Source organism: Rhinatrema bivittatum, chromosome 1, assembly GCF_901001135.1.
Source record: "Rhinatrema bivittatum chromosome 1, aRhiBiv1.1, whole genome shotgun sequence".
Taxonomy (NCBI): Eukaryota; Metazoa; Chordata; class Amphibia; order Gymnophiona; family Rhinatrematidae; genus Rhinatrema; species Rhinatrema bivittatum.
Window position 1 is genome coordinate 161,249,791 of NC_042615.1, and position 17,823 is coordinate 161,267,613.

At 46.2% G+C, this 17,823-nt stretch overlaps 1 protein-coding gene across 1 annotated transcript in view; it reads left to right on the forward strand.

Annotated features, from left to right (window-relative positions):
• The window catches only part of RFC1 (replication factor C subunit 1), a 311,481-nt gene that overhangs the window by 224,635 nt on the left and 69,023 nt on the right, over positions 1-17,823 (forward strand). The window contains exons 13-15 of the mRNA XM_029605127.1: positions 1,705-1,884; positions 10,968-11,072; positions 12,076-12,445. Of these exons, the coding sequence (XP_029460987.1) occupies positions 1,705-1,884; positions 10,968-11,072; positions 12,076-12,445 (655 nt within the window). The remainder of the gene's footprint in view (positions 1-1,704; positions 1,885-10,967; positions 11,073-12,075; positions 12,446-17,823) is intronic.

Consider the following 17,823-nt stretch of genomic DNA (forward strand, 5'->3'; position numbering starts at 1 on the left):
ATATTCATTTGGTATATCCTGAAAACCTGACCTGTTGGTGGTCTTTGAGGGCTGGGAGTGAATGCCACTAGTTTAGACACTGACTCCTAATGCAACAATAGGTTTGGTCAGTCTGCTCTTTAGAGTCTCTTTGAAGGGTAGAACCCAAAACTTTGCCCCATAAAAAAGTTTTCCAGTCCATTGGCGGATATTTTTTCAATGTTTGTTTTTCCCTATTTCTTTAAAGACAACGCATTTTGTGGCTGATCGTCCAAGTTGGTTCCCTGTAACAAATGTTCTCTGTGGGACAGCAGGATAATTGGCCACAAACACTCCCCTGCCTTTCCTTGTGGAGTTGGCTTCTCTGCTAAGCTTTTATATAAGACTGAGAGGGGGGCCATGTGACTGTGGTTGTGCAGGAAGTCCTGCACTTGCCCAGAAAAGGTTTTAAGATTGGTGGGTTAAAAGTTTTCTAAATACATAAAGTAAACTAAAAATAAAATCCACCCCACCGCAACCTTTGTTGTTATCCAGGATTTTTCCACTTAATTGTTCTTTCCTGTATTACCATCTTTTTCTGGACCTTCTATTTTTGTCTCTCCAACATCTATCTTTCATCTCATGTCTCTCCATTTCTATCTTCTTTGCTGCTGTAATACAGCTCCCATTTCCATCACTTACCCTTTCACCCTATTTCTACTCTAAATCTATCTTCTTATCTGTTCTCCACCTCTTGTCCTACCTACACCCCTGTAGGCCCTCTGTCTTTCCCTTTCTGACTCCTTCCCTTACAGCGCAACTCTTCTCTATCTCTGTCTCTTCCTTATCACTTCATTCTCCCTCTTTCTGGAGCGATCTCTGTCAGCTCCCCACCTCTCATCTCCCTTGTCTAGCTTCACTAGCCTCCTCTTTAACCCTCCCTTGGGGTCAGTTATTTTGAGTAGAATTTACTTTTGAGTAGCTCACACTTTACCAGATATCAGTACTTGTTCCAGGCTCTCTGTGTTGTCAGGCATGCTTGGGAAGTCTATTTTCTCCAAAGCCTCAGTCTGGTGACTAGTCAGAGTGAGCTGTCAGGTGCCAAGTGGCAGAGCCTCTCCCAGATTGAGAAATTCTCTCATAGCTAAAGAATGAACTAAAAAGAGAAAATGAGCAGATTAAAAAAAACACCAGGTTGGTTTGAAGTGAATGGTAGGGGCGAATAGAATGAGGAAGGCTGCTGTTCACACACACACACACACACAAAAATAGGATAAAACTCGTCTTATTTAATTGAAGAGTGAGATCAGAAGATAGCTGATCTTAGCCATAATTTTTAAGAAAGAGGAAAGTGGAGAGAGAGACCATCACTAAGCTCTACCTTGCTGAGCTCTAATATATTATTCCCTGAACGTACCCGGATCAGTCCAGACAGCAGGTTATGCCTCCCTTCCAGCAGGTGGAGTCAGAGAACAAACTGAATATTATTGTTGGGGTTATCAATGAAAACTGTGGAGTAATATGAGCACTTAGGAAATTTGCAAATTGAAGTTTAGGTGTATCATAAAAATATATGCAGTTTTCCTTTTAACTTTCTTCTGACCAAAATAAACTTCAGTGCATTTAAAGTACTTTTCCTGTGCAAATAAATAACAACAGATGCCTTTGAACAATTTTACTGCAACCTTATTTTCTTGCATGATATCTGACCTTGAGTACTTTATTTTTCTGTTTAAATATTCTCAGGGAGCGGAAAACTGCTTGGAGGGCATGACCTTTGTAATTACAGGTGTCCTTGAGTCCATTGAACGAGATGAGGCCAAGTCTCTGATAGAGCGGTATGGAGGAAAAGTTACTGGCAATGTCAGCAAAAAGACAAACTATCTGGTCATGGGACGTGACAGTGGACAGTCCAAAAAAGAAAAGGTATAGTTCTTTTCTTTTTGTATGGGACCAAAGAATGCAGTGGGCTCATTAAACATTGATTGATAAATATTTTTAGTATTTTGCTCTGATGATGTGCAGGTTCACTGAATCACACAAATGGGTCACATGGCTCTGCTTTGTGCTGAAAAACAACTATTCGAGTTTTTTGGAAAGACCTAAAGGCATTTTTGGTGTTTGCATTGGAGATCTTGCATTGCTGTGGGTTTGCAGCTTCTCTGTTTTCGTCCTCCAGAGATAATGGAAGATATGAGCTGCTATAGCAGCCCTTTTGTTTTTTACAATTCTACTAATCAATTTTTGGCAATTCTATAAGTTTTCATGTATTTGTTGTTGTCTGCCTGCCGATACACTGGTTTTTTTTCTTTTCCCCAGGGTAGACATGGTAACACTGTATTTGATTTTTTTTTTTACTTCAAGATCTTTGGTCATCTTTCTTCAGAGAAAATGTCTTCTTCATTTCATCTCTTTTTGTCTTTCTGTGTTGAACAGACTAGTGGTTTGACATTCCTGCTGCAAGTGCAAACAAAAGGTGTCTATCACTGATCATCACAATGTTTGCTAAGATATTTGGGGCAAAGCCATGACACCTCAGTTTGCAGTATCTGTACACAGATGTTGCCCAAGCAGTTGGGGCATTGGAAGGTCAGTCTGCTAGCTTACCTTGCCAAAAAGGAAAATTGGTTCTTACCTGCTAATTTTCATTCCTATAATACCACAGATCAGTCCAGACAAGTGGGTTATGCATCCCTACCAGCAGATGGAGGCAGAGAACAACCTTGAGGCACTGCTACATAACCAAGAGTGCCACCTGCAGTCCCTCAGTATCGAACTGTACCCAAGCCAAAGAATTAGAAGCTACAAAACCCCATCTAGGGCGAACAGATACTTGCAGCTCAACTGTCGCGCTGCGCACATAACACTCCCGTAGGCCGTACATGCGGCAGCAACAGCGCATGTCGGCCACTAACAAAAACCGGCCTGAGCAGCGTGCAAGAAACCCAACATGAAGGCAGTTGGTCCCGCTGTAAAATCGAGCGGCAGTGCCGGCCCAAGAACCCAACTGGCAAATAACAGCAAATCAAACTGCATCTGTGGTCCCCATTAGCCGAGCCGTCACTTCCCTCACCACCCGCGGAGCCCCCAGAACGAGGGAGAAAGAGCCCCCCAACCTTCCGCTCCTGAAGTGCCAACAGATCCCACTGTCAAAGAGGCACTCACTGCCTGACTGTTCCCTTAAGCCGCTGTAAAAAAAAAAAAAAAAAAGTTAGATTTTTTTTTTTTTTTTTAAAACAACAGCTTAACTCAAAGACAACAGGGCACTTCCCTGACAGGCTGGTGAAGACTCAGGAGGAGGCATCGGTGACCCTGAGGGAGTCACCCTGCTCCATCTGAGTGATGGTGCACGAAGGAGCCTAACACCTCAGAGAGCCTTTGAAAACTTCGGAAACCACTTCTGTCTCAATTTAAATTTGGTCAGACTCCAGGTTTGCACTTCTACTATCTGCTGGAGACGGAGAATACTGAGGGACTGCAGGTGGTACTCTCGGTTATGTAGCAGTGCCTCAAGATTTTGTTCTCTGCCTCCATCTGCTGGTAAGGATGCATAACCCAGTTGTCTGGACTGATCTGGATATGTACAGGAAGTCCAGTTTCATGAAGCTGGTGCTGACATCTATTGATGCATGGACGATGGAGTTGCACCGAATGCTGGTGACAAGACTATGCTGAATGAGGGCTTTCAACCTCTTCAGTTCCTCATTCCCAGGATAGGATCAGGAACTGAGACCTGTCTGGCTCTCCTAGCTCAAGCTGAGGTTAGAGTTCTGGACACTTGAATATGGAACCAGAGAGAGCTAGTGCCAAAGTGTCGCATGGAGCGCCACACTGACCAAAGTGGCCCCATCTTTGGTGAGCTTAGCCTCCCTGGCTAAGACTTTGCTGCATTGAATCCCAAGTCCAGTCTGTAGCCTTCATCTCTGACCACCAAAGAAGCATGGAAGATGTTGGTTTTCCTATTAGGCTGACCCTAGTACTATTATCTGTACTCTTTGATGTAGAATTAGACAGGAGAATTGGGGAGGTGCTTGTTTGGTATGTCCATATGCACCAAGGTTTAAGCCTCAGGGACATCTTGTTTCATCAAGTGATCCACCTGTTGGTGCCAAGCATGCGGACAACGATGCAGGTTCGACATTTGAAGCCTGTTGTGACACTGCCAGTTCACATGAAGTGTCTCAAATTTGTAGTAGGACAACACGACCTCCACTACTATATACTACCTTTGGGACTGCAGGAGAGCAGTCAGACTCCATATTGTTGTGGCTTTCCCATTCCAGTTTGTCTCAGGATGTACCCCACCAAATTCCTGTTAACTAAATAGTTCTAAGTACAGATGCCTCCAACCGGAGCTGGAGTTGGGCTTCTGTACAGGGGCTTCACACCCAGAGCTTTTTGTCTCCCCAAGAGAAAAGATTGTACATCGATCTTCTGGAGGTTTGAGCAGATCTGAATATGCTAAAGGCTTTCAGAAATCAGCTGGCTAGCAAAATTGTCTTTGTATGGATAGACAATCAAGTTGTCATGTTCTCTCTGAACAAGCAGGGAGGATCAGGATTCCACTGTCCTGTGTTTGGATACTGTCAAGGTGGGGAGCTGAGCCCTCTCTCATGGGTTGAGCTATGTAACTTGCAGGAAAAGAGAGCAGTGGTTACCTTAACCCCCACAAGTGGTCTCTGGATCCGGATGTGGCAAACAAGATCTCTCTCAAGCCAAATAAATCCAAGAAAATTCTATTTGCAAAAGCACTTGGAACGGAAAGGTGTGAATGTCCTGCTCCTGAAGATAAGGCAGGCTTGTGGCAGATGCCTTCTTTTTTCATTGGGGAGGAGGTCCTTTTGTATCCTCCCATACTTTTGATGGCCAAAACTTTGAAATTCATAGTGCCTTTTTGGCCAAGACGGACCTAGTTTCTGCTCCTATGGAACCTGTCCCTGAAAATACTGATCAAGCTGGAATATTTGTTTAAAATTTATATTCTACTAGGACAAGCAGGATGGTAGTCCTCACACATTGGTGACAGAATGTTGGTACATAAAAAAATAATAAATAAATAAATAAATAAATCATCAGATGGAGCCTGGCATGGAAAACTTATGTCAAAGTTTCTAGAAACTCATGAAGTTTCTAGAAACTTTGACTGGCACACTGAGCGTGCCCAGCATGCCACTATCTACGCATCCACACGGGGTCCATCTCCAGTCTCTTCCACAGAGCTGTCGTCTTGCGATTGTGGAGTTTGTGCTCTTTTTTTGTCTTGGAAAGCTTTTTCCTGGTCAATTCATCGAGTTTCCTGCGCCGGGTTCTTCTCCATTCTTCCCGGCTTAGTTAGTTGGGCAGCGCAGTAAGTTTTCTTCTTTTCCTAGCATGTAGCCAGATGGACTCAGGACCAATAGGTTTATGCTCCCCTGCCAGCAGATGGAGACAGTCAAGTTTCAAAGCTGACATCACCCTAGATACACCCCTGCAGTGACCTCAGCCCTTCAGTATTTTTCCCTCTCCAGCAGATGTGGACTTACTTTCCCTATATGGATCACTGTACCTTTTGTAAGAAGAAATTCTACTTTTAAATTGGAGAAAAGATTGAGCCCCACTCTCCTGCGGTGATAACTAAAGGTTCCTACCCAGTTGAGAATTCCTGAGGTGATTTCCGAGGTCCCTCAGGTGTGCCTTGATCCGGTAGCCAGTTCCTGGCATGGACTTTGCTGCTGAAGCAGTTAAAAGGCAGCGGTTGCAGGAAGCTGAGCACGAGTACGGCAGTGACGGCCAAAGTCCTCTCCCCTTGCAGCCGGAGATCGTCTCTGTACTCAGCCGGTAAGTGCTGAGCCCAGGTAAGTAAAAAAAAAAAAAAAAAAGAAAAGAGAGAAGAGTACTTCCTCCCCGATTCAGAAACATTGGAGGGGTTTTGGTAAGACTTCCTCCGGGCTCCTTGCTCAATGCGCTGTACCGACGTCATTCCCGAGCCCTTTGGAGAAAGGGAAAGTGGGCTTCCACGCGGGTTGAGCGGCCCCCCGATGGGCTAGGCTCTGCTTTAGGCTTGGTCGGCACACCGCATGGTAGGCCATGGTGGCGCCATCTTGCATGCGTTTTTGTGCCTGTATTTCCCACCATAGAGCTTTGGTACGCGCAGTGTGTATAACGCTGCACAATAGGCTGTGTGCATAATGTTGCGCGCATACATATGCACACATCTTACTAGGCACAGAATACAAGTAAAGCTGGGTGCACGTGCTGTGCATGCACTTTGCTGCAGCCTGCGTAGGTGCTCAGAATCTGTGCACATAAAAGTTTTAAGCACGAGCCGTCTGAATACGCAGTTACCTTCTCCAATGACTCCGGTAGCAAAGAAATATGAGCACCTTTCTCTCTGCACTGCTTGTCATATTAGGGCTGCACGATCAGACCTGGATTCTTGCTTATGTCCGCACTTTGAGCAAGCCCAGGGTGAGTTGGCCTTCCCAGACTTTGCTAAGCCCGGTTCCTCCCATTCAGAGGATGGGTCAGCCACAGCCTTAACTAGAAGTACCCCAGATCTGAGTAACCTTGGGACTGGGTCATCCATGGGAGAGGGAAATTTAGTGGCACCTACTCCCATACCTTCTGGGTTAGGCATGGAGCTAGCTACCTTCTCTTGGGTGGAATTCTTTCAAGGCCTTCAAGCCTTTGTACAGGCGCAGTCTGCTACCTCACTTGCCCCTGTCCGGATGGAACCTCAGCCGATAAGCTCTCCCTCTCCCAGTCCTATCAGCAGACATTGAGGTATGCCTTGAATCACCAAGGTATTGGTTGAACTTTCCTGGGTGTCCATTTGGATCTCCCCCATGCCTCTCTTGGGGCCAATCCTTGCATCAGGAAATATCTTGACGGAGCTTTCCGCCCACATAACGGCCAGGGCAATCGTACCCATTCCACTGTGGCAGCAAGGGCGGGGGTTCTACTCTCGCTATTTCCTGATTCCAAATAACAGGGGGAGTCCGCCTCATTTTGGACCTGAGAGCCTTGAACAAGTTCCTAAGAAAAGAAAAGTTCAAGGTGGTCTCTCTGGGCATCCTAATTCACCTCCTGCAAAGAGGGGACTGGCTTTGCTCCCTCAATCTCAAAGAAGCATATGCCCACATCGGCAACTTCTCCAATCACCTGAAGTATCTGTGGTTCATCGTGGGCAAGAGACATTTTCAATACAAGGTGTTGCCATTCGGCCTCACTTCGGCCCATTGGGTCTTCACCAAGTGTCTGGCAATAGTGGATACATACCTCCATTGCTTGGGGGTACAGGTGTTTACCTACTTGGACGATTGGCTGGTCAAGAGCACCACTCATGAAGGAACACTTCGGTCCCTGCACTTGACCATTCGGGTGTTGGAGTCCCTGGGATTTGTCATCAACTACCCAATGTCCCATCTTACCCCGTTACCTCAGTTGAGCTTTATCGGCGCCCAGCTGGATACAGCTCAGGCCAGGTCTTATCTTCTTTGTGATTGGGCGCTCATGCTGGTGTCCCATATGGGTTTGATTCACAGATGCCGGCAGGTCTCGGCCTGCCATCTGCTCCAACTTCTGGGTCACATGGCTGCAACCATCCATGTTATTCCCTTGGCTCGCTTGTTATGCACCAAGCTCAATGGGCCTTGCGGTCCCAGTGGCGGCAGGCTACCCAGGACCTCTGCGTGCACATCTGTGTTACTCCGCCTCTCCAGACCTCCTTGACTTGGTGGGAGAGCTTGCCCAATTTGGAACGGGGGGGGGGTTCCTTTACAGTCTCCCCTTACCACAGATGCATCAACCCTGGGTTGGGGCACCTATGTGGAGGGGCTCTGCACGCAGGGTCTGTGGTCGTTTCAGGAAGCTCAGTGCCAGATCAACTTCCTGGAGCTTCAAGCGATCTATTATGTGCTTTGGGCATTTAGGGATTGCCTGTCCAACAAAGTGGTCTTGATCCAGACCGACAACCAAGTGGCGATGTGGTATATCAACAAGCAGGGAGGTGTGAGGTTGTTCCTCCTATGCCAGGAGGCAGTTCAAATTTGGTCATGGGCTCGGTCCCAGGGCATGCTGCTGCGAGAGAATGTGGTGGCGGACCGGCTAAGTTGAGTCTTCCGACCCCCATCAATGGTCCCTGAATCAGGAAGCAGCAGATGGGATCTTTAGTCTGGAAAAAAAGATATTTGTTCTGGAAAAAAGTTGCCAGTTCATTTGCCTTTGCTTGTGCCTGTTCGTCTGGGATGGATGGGGTAGAGGTTTTTGTGAGCTCTGATACATAAGAGAATAGAGCCTTTGGGTCAAAGATGAGGTCATGTATTCTGTGAGCGTAGAAATCTTTTTTCGCTCGAAGAGTGGCATTTCTGTATATGTGTAAGGTTGATTTGTACGCAGTTAGTGTGCTCGGGCAAGGGGTCTTACGCCATTTGTTTTCTCTTTGTCTGAGGTTTCGTTTAAGTTGTCTGAGTTCATTGGAGAACCATGGTTGATTCCTATTAAGTGTCTGCTTGATTTTTTTTGGCTGCCAGTGGGCATACTTTGTTCGCTACTGATTCTGTGATACTAAGCCATGAGCGGAGGGCCGAGTTGGGGTCAGAGATTTCTAGGTTGTGGAGTTCCTTTGTTAGATGCTCGCTGAGGACTTCTGGGGAGCAGGATCTCCTGTAGTGAACTGTAGATTGAGTGGGTTGTGCGTTGGGGTTTTCCTTGCTCGTGAGGGTGATGGTAATCAGAGAGTGGTCAGACCAGGGGACTGGTGTGCATTCCGGGGGAGGGTAGAGGGGGGAACCCCAGTCGTGGATCTCTTTGCTTTCCCCTGCAACAGCAAGGTGGCACAATTCTGCTCCCTGTACAGGGGGGACGGCAAACCAGCCTCAGATGCCTTTGCCCGCCATTGGGACACGGGCCTTCTGTACAAATATCCTCTGCTTCCTCTAGTGATAAAGACTCTTCTGAAGCTCCGACAGGACCATGATCCTCATACCTGCTCATTGGCCGAGGCAGATCTGGTTCCCCCTCCTGCGGGATCTTTCCCTCTGGGAACCGATCAGTCTGGGGACTTCCCCAGACCTCATCATGCAGAATCAGAGTAGACTGCGGCATCCCAACCTCAGGACCTTGTCTATGATGGCCTGATGTTGAAATGTTAATTCTTCAGCCCCTTTATCTGTCGGATGATGTGTCTCAGGTCCTGGTGGCTTCCAGGAAGCCTTCCACTAGGAAGCCTTATGGCCTGAAGTGGAAGAGGTTTTCCATGTGGTGTGAGCGCCACGGCTTGGATCCGTTCTTCTGCCCCATACTGAAACTGCTTGACTACCTCCTGCACCTTTCAGACACTTGCATAAAGACCAACTCTGTGTCTACCATCAGGGTGTGATAGTTCACCATTCTCTGTGCAGCCCTTAGTGGGTCGCTTTATGCGGGGTCTACTTCAGTTGAAGCCTCCTGCTGTGTCCTGGGACCTTAATGTGGTATTGACTCAGCTCATGAAATCTCCCTTTGAGCCCCTGCGCACCTGTGACCTAAAGTACCTGACCTGGAAGGTCATATTTTTGGTCGTCACTTCAGCATGCAGAGTTAGCAAGCTTCAGGCCCTAGTAATGTATCCAGCTTACACAAAGTTCTTCCATGATAGGGTGGTTCTGTGCACGCATCCCAAATTCGTGCCCAAGGTGGTGACGGATTTCTGTCTTAATCAGTCAATCATCCTGCCCACCTCTTTTACCAAGCCTCATTCGCATAAGGGCGAACGGACTCTGCACCGTCTGGATTGCAAGAGAGTCTTAGCCTTCTACTTGGAGCACATGGCAGGCCATTGGCAGTCTATGCAACTCTTCATCTCTTTTGACAAGAATAGATTAGGAGTTGTGGTGGCAAAGCAGACCCTATGCAACTGGCTGGCAGATTTCATTTCCTTCTGCTATACTCAGGCGGGACTACGTCTTGGGAGCCATGTCAAGACTTATTCTGTCAGAGCCATGGCAACTTCAGTGGCCCACTTGAGAGCGGTCCCCTTGAACAAGATCTGCGAGGCTGTGACGTGGAATTCCTTCCACACGTTTGCCTCTCACTAATGTCTGGACAGGGATGGCTGGCGTGATAGCAGCTTCAGCCAGTCTGACCTCCAGAATCTCTTTCAGCAGTAGAACCCAGTTGTCCCTGCATAGGGCCCATTGTTGGGGTTCAGGCTGTCTCCCTTTCTTACCAACAGCACCAGTGTTGTGTGCCCGTTGGCACCTGTTTGGGTGCCGCCTGTTCAGGGCCAGCCTGTAGCTAGGGATTCACCCATGTTTGTAGACTACCATCCTGCTTGTCCTAGGAGAAAGCAAAATTGCTTACCTGTAATAGGTGTTCTCCTTAGGACAGCAGGATGTTAGTCCTCATGAAACCCGCCCACCACCCCGCAGAGTTGGGTTTCTTCTGTGTTTATTTTATTTTTTCATAATTCTCTGTTATGAGACTGGAGAGGGACCCCACGTGGATAGTGGCATGCTCAGTGTGCCAGTCAAAGTTTTCTGTGCTGGACTCTTATCTGATGATGTCACCCATGTGTAAGGACTAACATCCTCCTATCCTAGGAGAACACCTGTTATAGGTAAGCAACTCTGCTTTCCTCATTTTCTCAACATGTAATCCATTTTTCAAAATGGATTACATCTATAACACAAAAATGTCTTGTCACATTAAAACATATTTACAGTATTCCAACAATTCTGAACACTGAAAATGAAGGAACATTGCTCTAGCCCTCTCAGCCTGGATTTTGAGGGGTGCATGATAAAATCTCACATCACAGAGATGTCACTCATGAAGGGATACAGTAATCCGTTCAGGAAAGATGTGTTGGTGGAAGGTTAGTTATGTAAAAATGAATATTAAAACAACTGAAATGGATATGTCTAATAGAACTGTAGAGATGATAAATAGCAGTAGTGGTGACAGTAACTTTAGGACATTGCAAGTGCATGTTTGTACTGAGTGAAAGTTTTTTTTTTTGTTTTTTTTTTCCTTTGCTGTGGTTTTTACAGGCGGAGAGTTTAAGGACAGAAATACTCAATGAAGATGGCCTATTTAATTTGATTCGAACTGCACCAGGCAAAAAGTCAAAATATGAAATAATGGCAGAAGCTGAGGTTTGTATGAAATTATCCCGATTTCTTATTTTAATGAAAAACTAAAGTGAAATAAAAATGTGAAAGTTAGATCACATTGGCCTAATGCTCACTAATCCCCTGGAGGCTTTCTGTCAGTGAACCTTAGTGTTAAGCTTCAGAAAGGCCTTCTAGTCCTCATTCTCTGCTGAGCAGCGACTGGCTATAATGCAAAACTGCATTGTATTTTCATGATGGGAACATACTAGGTCCTATACAAAGCACTTTGTTAATGTTGCAGAACTGATATTTGGGGCTTTCTTCCATAGTTGGCTAGTGTGCCAAAACTTTGTCCAGCTTTAGTACATGTTAATGGAGGAGTAGCCTAGTAGTTACAGCAGCAGACTGAGAACCAGTAAGACCATAGTTCAAATCCCACTGTTCCTCCTTGCGACCTTAAGCAAGTCACTTTACCCTCTATTGCCTCAGGTACAGACTTGCATTGTAAGCTCTCTAGGGACAGGAACGTACCTACTTTATCTAAATGTAATTAATTTTGAGCTACCAGTGAAAAGATGTGAGCAAAAACCCCAAATAAATAAAACACAAAACTATATCTGTGACATCTAATGAGATCCATGTGGTTTCAAATGCTCATATAGTATGTCCCTTTTGTTACTGGTTCATCAGTTGATCAAGCTGGAATGCATGACATCTGGGCACTGTTGTTTGGTTTGAGCTGTCCTGCCAAGATATCTTAGCACATATAGAAGCTATAAGTGCCTCTATTCAGTACTAATAACCATGTGTGTCTGTGGCCATTGCTACAGGGTTGCCAGCAGCTGTTGAAGCTGAAGTGGTCTGCTTGCAAGCACATCGTGAATTATTTTGATAGTCTATGAGTGGGAATTTGGTGTAGAGAGGATGGCAGAGTATGTCAGGAAAACTCTATATTGTAAGTGGGATCCTGTGCCTACTTATAAAGGGAACAATGGTAAAACTGCATTTCTGTTTACTGAGTATCCTTCCTCTTGTTCTCATTAAGGGCATACAAACAAAAGGAAAACTAGCAAAAACTCCTGAGAAGACTGAACTGGGTGGTAAAGAGGTTACTCCAACAAAGAGAGAAGCTGAAAGCAAAAAGAACTTGTTAGGATTGTTAAAGAAAGAAGCCCCCGATGCTGAAAATGAACTGGCATTAACTGAAGAGAAGCAGCCTGTCCTAGACATTGAAAGTTTCCTTCCAGCACCAAGCCGAGGGAAGACCGAGAGTTTGCTGTGGGTGGATAAATACAAGCCCACATCCATCAAAGCGATAATAGGACAGCAAGGAGATCAGAGCTGTGCGAACAAACTGACGCGCTGGCTCAGGAACTGGCACAACAACAACGCCCTCGCTGACAAGAAACCAGCTGGTGATTATATTGCTACCTCTGTTTCTGGGCAACCCTTGACTCATTTTCCAGGGACTCTCCGCAGAGGATTGTTTGATACTCTGTGGCAGAGCTCACTGCCCGAATGAGCTGTTAGGCCTCTAGCCTTACGAATGAAGAGGGTAATTTTCAAAGGTGTTACACACGTAAATGTAACATACTATTGCAGCAATTTTCAAAAGCTATTTACCCACATTAAATGCACTTATCGCAGGTAAAACATATGGACAAGCCAATAGCATATATTGTAGCAATTTTCAAAAGCCCACTTATGTGGGTAAAACCCAGTTTTAAGCATGTAAATCCTTTTGAAAATTACCCGTAACCTTTCTGTTTTCTGGACTTATCAGGCAGATTTTTCTTCATTTTAGATTTGTAGCTCCTTTTTAAAGCCTGTCTCTGAATAGCATGGCTAGTATGGATGCAGTCAAGTTGCAAATTCCACAAGTTTCAGTCAGGCTTTTCTCAGTTTTCAGTTTTTTTCTGTATCTCTCTCCCCCCCCCCCCCCCCCCCCTTCCCATTACCTATTTTATGGAAGTGCCCTTTTTTTAAATTATAGTTTTTCAACCGTTGTAAACTGCACGCTTTGGTTAAGGATTTCAGGCCTCTTCTCCTTCTGTATGAAATTGGGGCCTCCAGTTGTGAGCAGGCAGATGGAGTCTATCCTTAAGTAAAGACATTTTAGAGAATTTTTTCCAGAAATTGCTCTGCAGTTGTCCAGAAATATTTCTGCAATTCATTAGGGTCCCTTCTGCTTATAAATTACTATTGCTACTATTTATCATTTCTAAGGTGCTTCTAGACATGCACAGTACTGTACAGATCACAATTAAGAGAGAATCTCGGCTCCATAAACTTGCGGTCTAGTCAAGACAAACATACATGACAAATGAGTCTATGGGAAATGTCTTTATTGTAGAGAAGTGGTTATGATACGGAATGTTGGAAATCAGTGTCCTGGCTAGAATGAACTTAAAAAGCTCTAAACAAAAGCAGTGGTCATTCTAGTATGTATCATTGGTCCATTAAAATTAGCTTGAGTTTTTTTTGGCTCGGAAGTTTCTTGCTGGAATTGTGGCCTTTCGGTTTAATTAAGAATGGTTTCTACTGGGCTATCATGCCATGAACCTACATTAGCAGCTATCTGGTGTTTCTCCCTATGTTTCACCACTTCCCATGTAACCCATTCATCTAAATGATAGTTCGTAGCCTGAAACCACAGACTATGGCTTCCTCCAGGACCCCCGTATGTGTGGGTTTGGAGCTTGCCAGTATGTATTTATTTAAAATTTATTTATCCCAGGACAAGCAGGATGCTAGTCCTCACATATGGGTGACATTGGTAATGGAGCCCTATACGGAAAAACTTCTGTCAAAGTTTCTATGAAACTTTTGACTGGCACCCAGAGTGCCTACTGAGCATGCCATGATATTCCCTGCCACAAGGGTCTCCCTTCAGTCTTCTTTTTTCCACGGAGCCGTTAGCCTCAAGGTTAAATTGGAGTCCTGTGGTGATTTTTCACTACACTTTAAAACTTTTTGGAAAAAGTTAGAAAAACGTCCTACCGCAAGGGTCTCCCTTACTTACCATCGCGGTAAGTTTTTCTTCTTCATTTTCGTCGATTCCATACCGTTTTTCCAAGCCATAGTCGTCGACGGCTGTTCGACTACAATGGCCTCGGGTTTTAAGAAATGCCCGAATTGTACCAGAAATATGTCCATAACGGACCCGCACCAGGAATGTGTGCTCTGCCTTGGCGAAAAACACGACGTCAGGTCCTGTAATTTGTGCGCCGCGACGACATCGAAGGGACGTCAGCTCCGGATGGAGAAGATGGAGCACCTTTTCAAGATTCAGTTGCTCCCAACAGCATCGACGTCCGCCCAGTCGTCTCCCTCTGGGTCGATACGTCAGGTAATCCTTAAAAAAACGACTTCCAGATGAGGCCGGAGATGCTTCTACTCCCTCCCCCTCGCTATCGTCGAAGGCGTCCACATCGGGCAGTGAGAAGTCGAAAGAAAAGCATCGACATCGACGCCCGCACGCCATCGAACTGGTGCCCGCCACGTCATCAACGGAATCGGCCTCCTCTGCTAAGAAACCTCGGCTGAGCGCAGAGTCTCCGAGGCCTACGATTCCAGGGCGATCCCCACCGATACCGGTGCAGGGTACCATACCTCCTCAGGGCTCTGAGGAGGTACCGGCATCGCCATCACTGCCTCCCCCCATAGCTGCTCTGATTTCATCAGCTATGCAGGCGGAACTTGAAGGATATATCCGTCAAGCGGTTCGACAAGCACTCCTCGACACGATGCCATTACAGCCATCGGCACCGACTTTGCCATTGGAGCCGTTACCGTCGATGCCGATGTCACCATCGATTCCGCCACCGATGCCATCGGTACCGCTCCCGATTCCGGCGTCGATTCCACCGATGACTCCGTCGATGCCAGCCTCAGAGGTATCTCTTTTCCAACCTCTGATACAGAAACTGGATACTTTAATCGATGCCATGTCCAGGAAGCCGCAAGACATCGACGAAGAACCCATTCCAGGACCTTAGGAGTTCCTAGGCCTCACCAGCCACAGTCTCCTCTATTCCCAACAATCCCAAAGGTTCCACCATCGATACCTGCTAGGCCACCGCCAGTGTTGCACCCAGGGGATACGGGTACAGATACTGACACAGATATCTCTTCAGAGGAAAATATGCTTTCTGAACCATCACCTCCCGAGGACCGTAGAAAGTCTCCTCCGGAAGACTTATCATTTTCCAACTTTGTAAAGGACATGGCGGAGACTATCCCTTTCCAACTACAGTCTGAGATAGATTCCAGACAAAAAACACTGGAGGTTCTACAATTCGTAGATCCTCCAAAGGAGATTTTGGCTGTGCCAGTGCATGAAGTACTACAGGAACTCATGTACCGAATGTGGGAACATCCTGGATCACTTGCATCGGTCAACAAGATGCGACGTACCTGGTTCAACCAATTCCTGGATTCCAAAAGGCTCAGCTACCTCACCAATCGGTGGTAGTTGAGTCCGCTCAGAAAAAAGCTAAAAGAGTGAAAACTGACTCTTCCACGCCACCAGGAAAGGATAATAGATTCCTTGATAATTTAGGACGTAAGGTATTTCAAGGATCTATGTTGGTATCTCGAATTGCTGCTTATCAACTCTTCATGAACCAGTACCAATGTAATCTCTGGAAGCAGGTCCAGGAGCTTACCCAGACACTCCCTGATCAGTACCAAGAAGCCTTTTTTCAACTGGTGTATAAAGGCCTAGAAGCAGGCAAGCATGAGGTTAGGGCAACTTATGACAGTTTTGAAACGGCATCTCATCTGTCAGCTTCAGGTATTACAGCTCGTCGATGGGCCTGGCTTAAGGCATCAGATCTGAGGCCAGAGGTACAAGAGAGACTGGCCGACCTTCCTTGTCTTGGAGACAATCTTTTTGGAGACAAGGTAAAAGAAGCGGTCGCCACGTTAAAAGAGCATACAGAGACTCTAAAGCAGCTCTCCTTAATACCTCAGGAGTCTCAACCTCCTTCCAGGAGACTTCCCAGATGGGATACAAGGTGTCCATATTACCGCCAACGACCCTACTATCCTCCAACAAGCCGTGCAAGACCATCTCGCCCAGCTCAGTGTCCCCAGTCTAGACAAAGGCCTTCCAGGCCTCAACCCCCTCCTCAGACCGCATCAACATCGGGGTTTTGAAATATACTCAGAAAGCAGAAGCCCATCCGTCAATCCAATCCCACACCTACCAGTAGGAGGTCGCATAGCTTTTTTCATCACGCCTGGACCTCCATAACAACAGACCAATGGGTACTTTCCATTGCAGCTCACGGATACCGATTGGATTTTCTCACTGTACCAAAAGACAGTCCACCAATCTCCTCTTGGACAGTGAACCACCACTCCAAACGTCTAAAAACAGAATTATCCACCCTTCTGAGAGCCAGGGCCATAGAACCAGTTCCCGGGCCTCAGCAGGGCAGAGGATTCTACTCCCGCTATTTCCTCATTCCAAAGAAAACAGGAGGCCTACGTCCTATCCTAGACCTCAGAAATCTCAACAAATTTCTCAAAAAGAAAAATTCCGGATGGTATCATTAGGCACCATGCTACCTCTTCTTCAAAAAGGGGATTGCTCTGCTCTCTAGATCTTCAAGACGCCTACGCTCACATTCCCATCTTTCCTCCTCATCGCCAATACTTGCGATTTCTGGTCGAAGGACAACATTTTCAATACCGAGTGCTCCCATTCGGCCTAGCCTCAGCACCTCGAGTATTCACAAAGTGTGTGGCGGTGGCACACCTCCACAAACAAAAGGTACATGTATTCCCTTATCTAGACGATTGGCTCATCAGGAGTCAGACGAAAGAAGGAGCTCTCAATTCCCTCAAGCTCACAGTCAACTTGCTTCACTCCTTGGGGTTTCTCATCAATTATCAGAAATCCCATTTCACACCATCTCACCTACAATTCATCGGTGCAGATTTAAACACCATCATAGCAAAAGCATTTCTTCCAAGAGACCGTGCCAATACACTCATTCTCCTGGCACATTCTCTCCGAACTCAATCTCGAGTCACAGCTCATCAGTGCCTCACACTCCTCGGTCACATGGCCTCCACAGTTCACGTCACTCCCATGGCCAGATTGACCATGCGACTAATGCAATGGACACTCAAAACACAATGGATTCAAGCCATTCAACCGTTGTCCTCTCAAATTCAAATAACTCAAGAACTGTGTTCTTCCCTCCTTTGGTGGACATCAATGAACAATTTGCTCAAAGGTCTACCTTTCCAGCAACCAGTTCCACAAGTAACATTAACTACAGATGCGTCCACTTTAGGTTGGGGAGCGCACATTGGTCATCTAAAGACCCAGGGGACGTGGACAAAGACCGAAGCCTCTTTTCAGATAAATTTCCTAGAGCTTCGAGCTATACTTTATGCGCTGCATGCGTTCAAGGACTGCCTTTCACACAAGACAGTTCTGATCCAAACAGACAACACAGCAGACATGTGGTACATCAACAAGCAAGGGGGAACAGGTTCCTACCTCCTTTGCCAAGAAGCAGCACATATTTGGGACTGGGCCCTAGCACATTCAATTCTTCTACGGGCCACTTACCTAGCAGGCATCCACAACATAATAGTCGATCGCCTCAGTCGTCAGTTCCAACCACACGAGTGGTCCTTGGATCCAACGATATCAACCAAGATCTTTCAACGTTGGGGTCAACCAACAATAGATCTCTTTGCATCCCATCTGAACTACAAAGTGAACGATTATTTATCCCTGCTACGGCAGGAGAACAGCCTACCAAAGGACGCC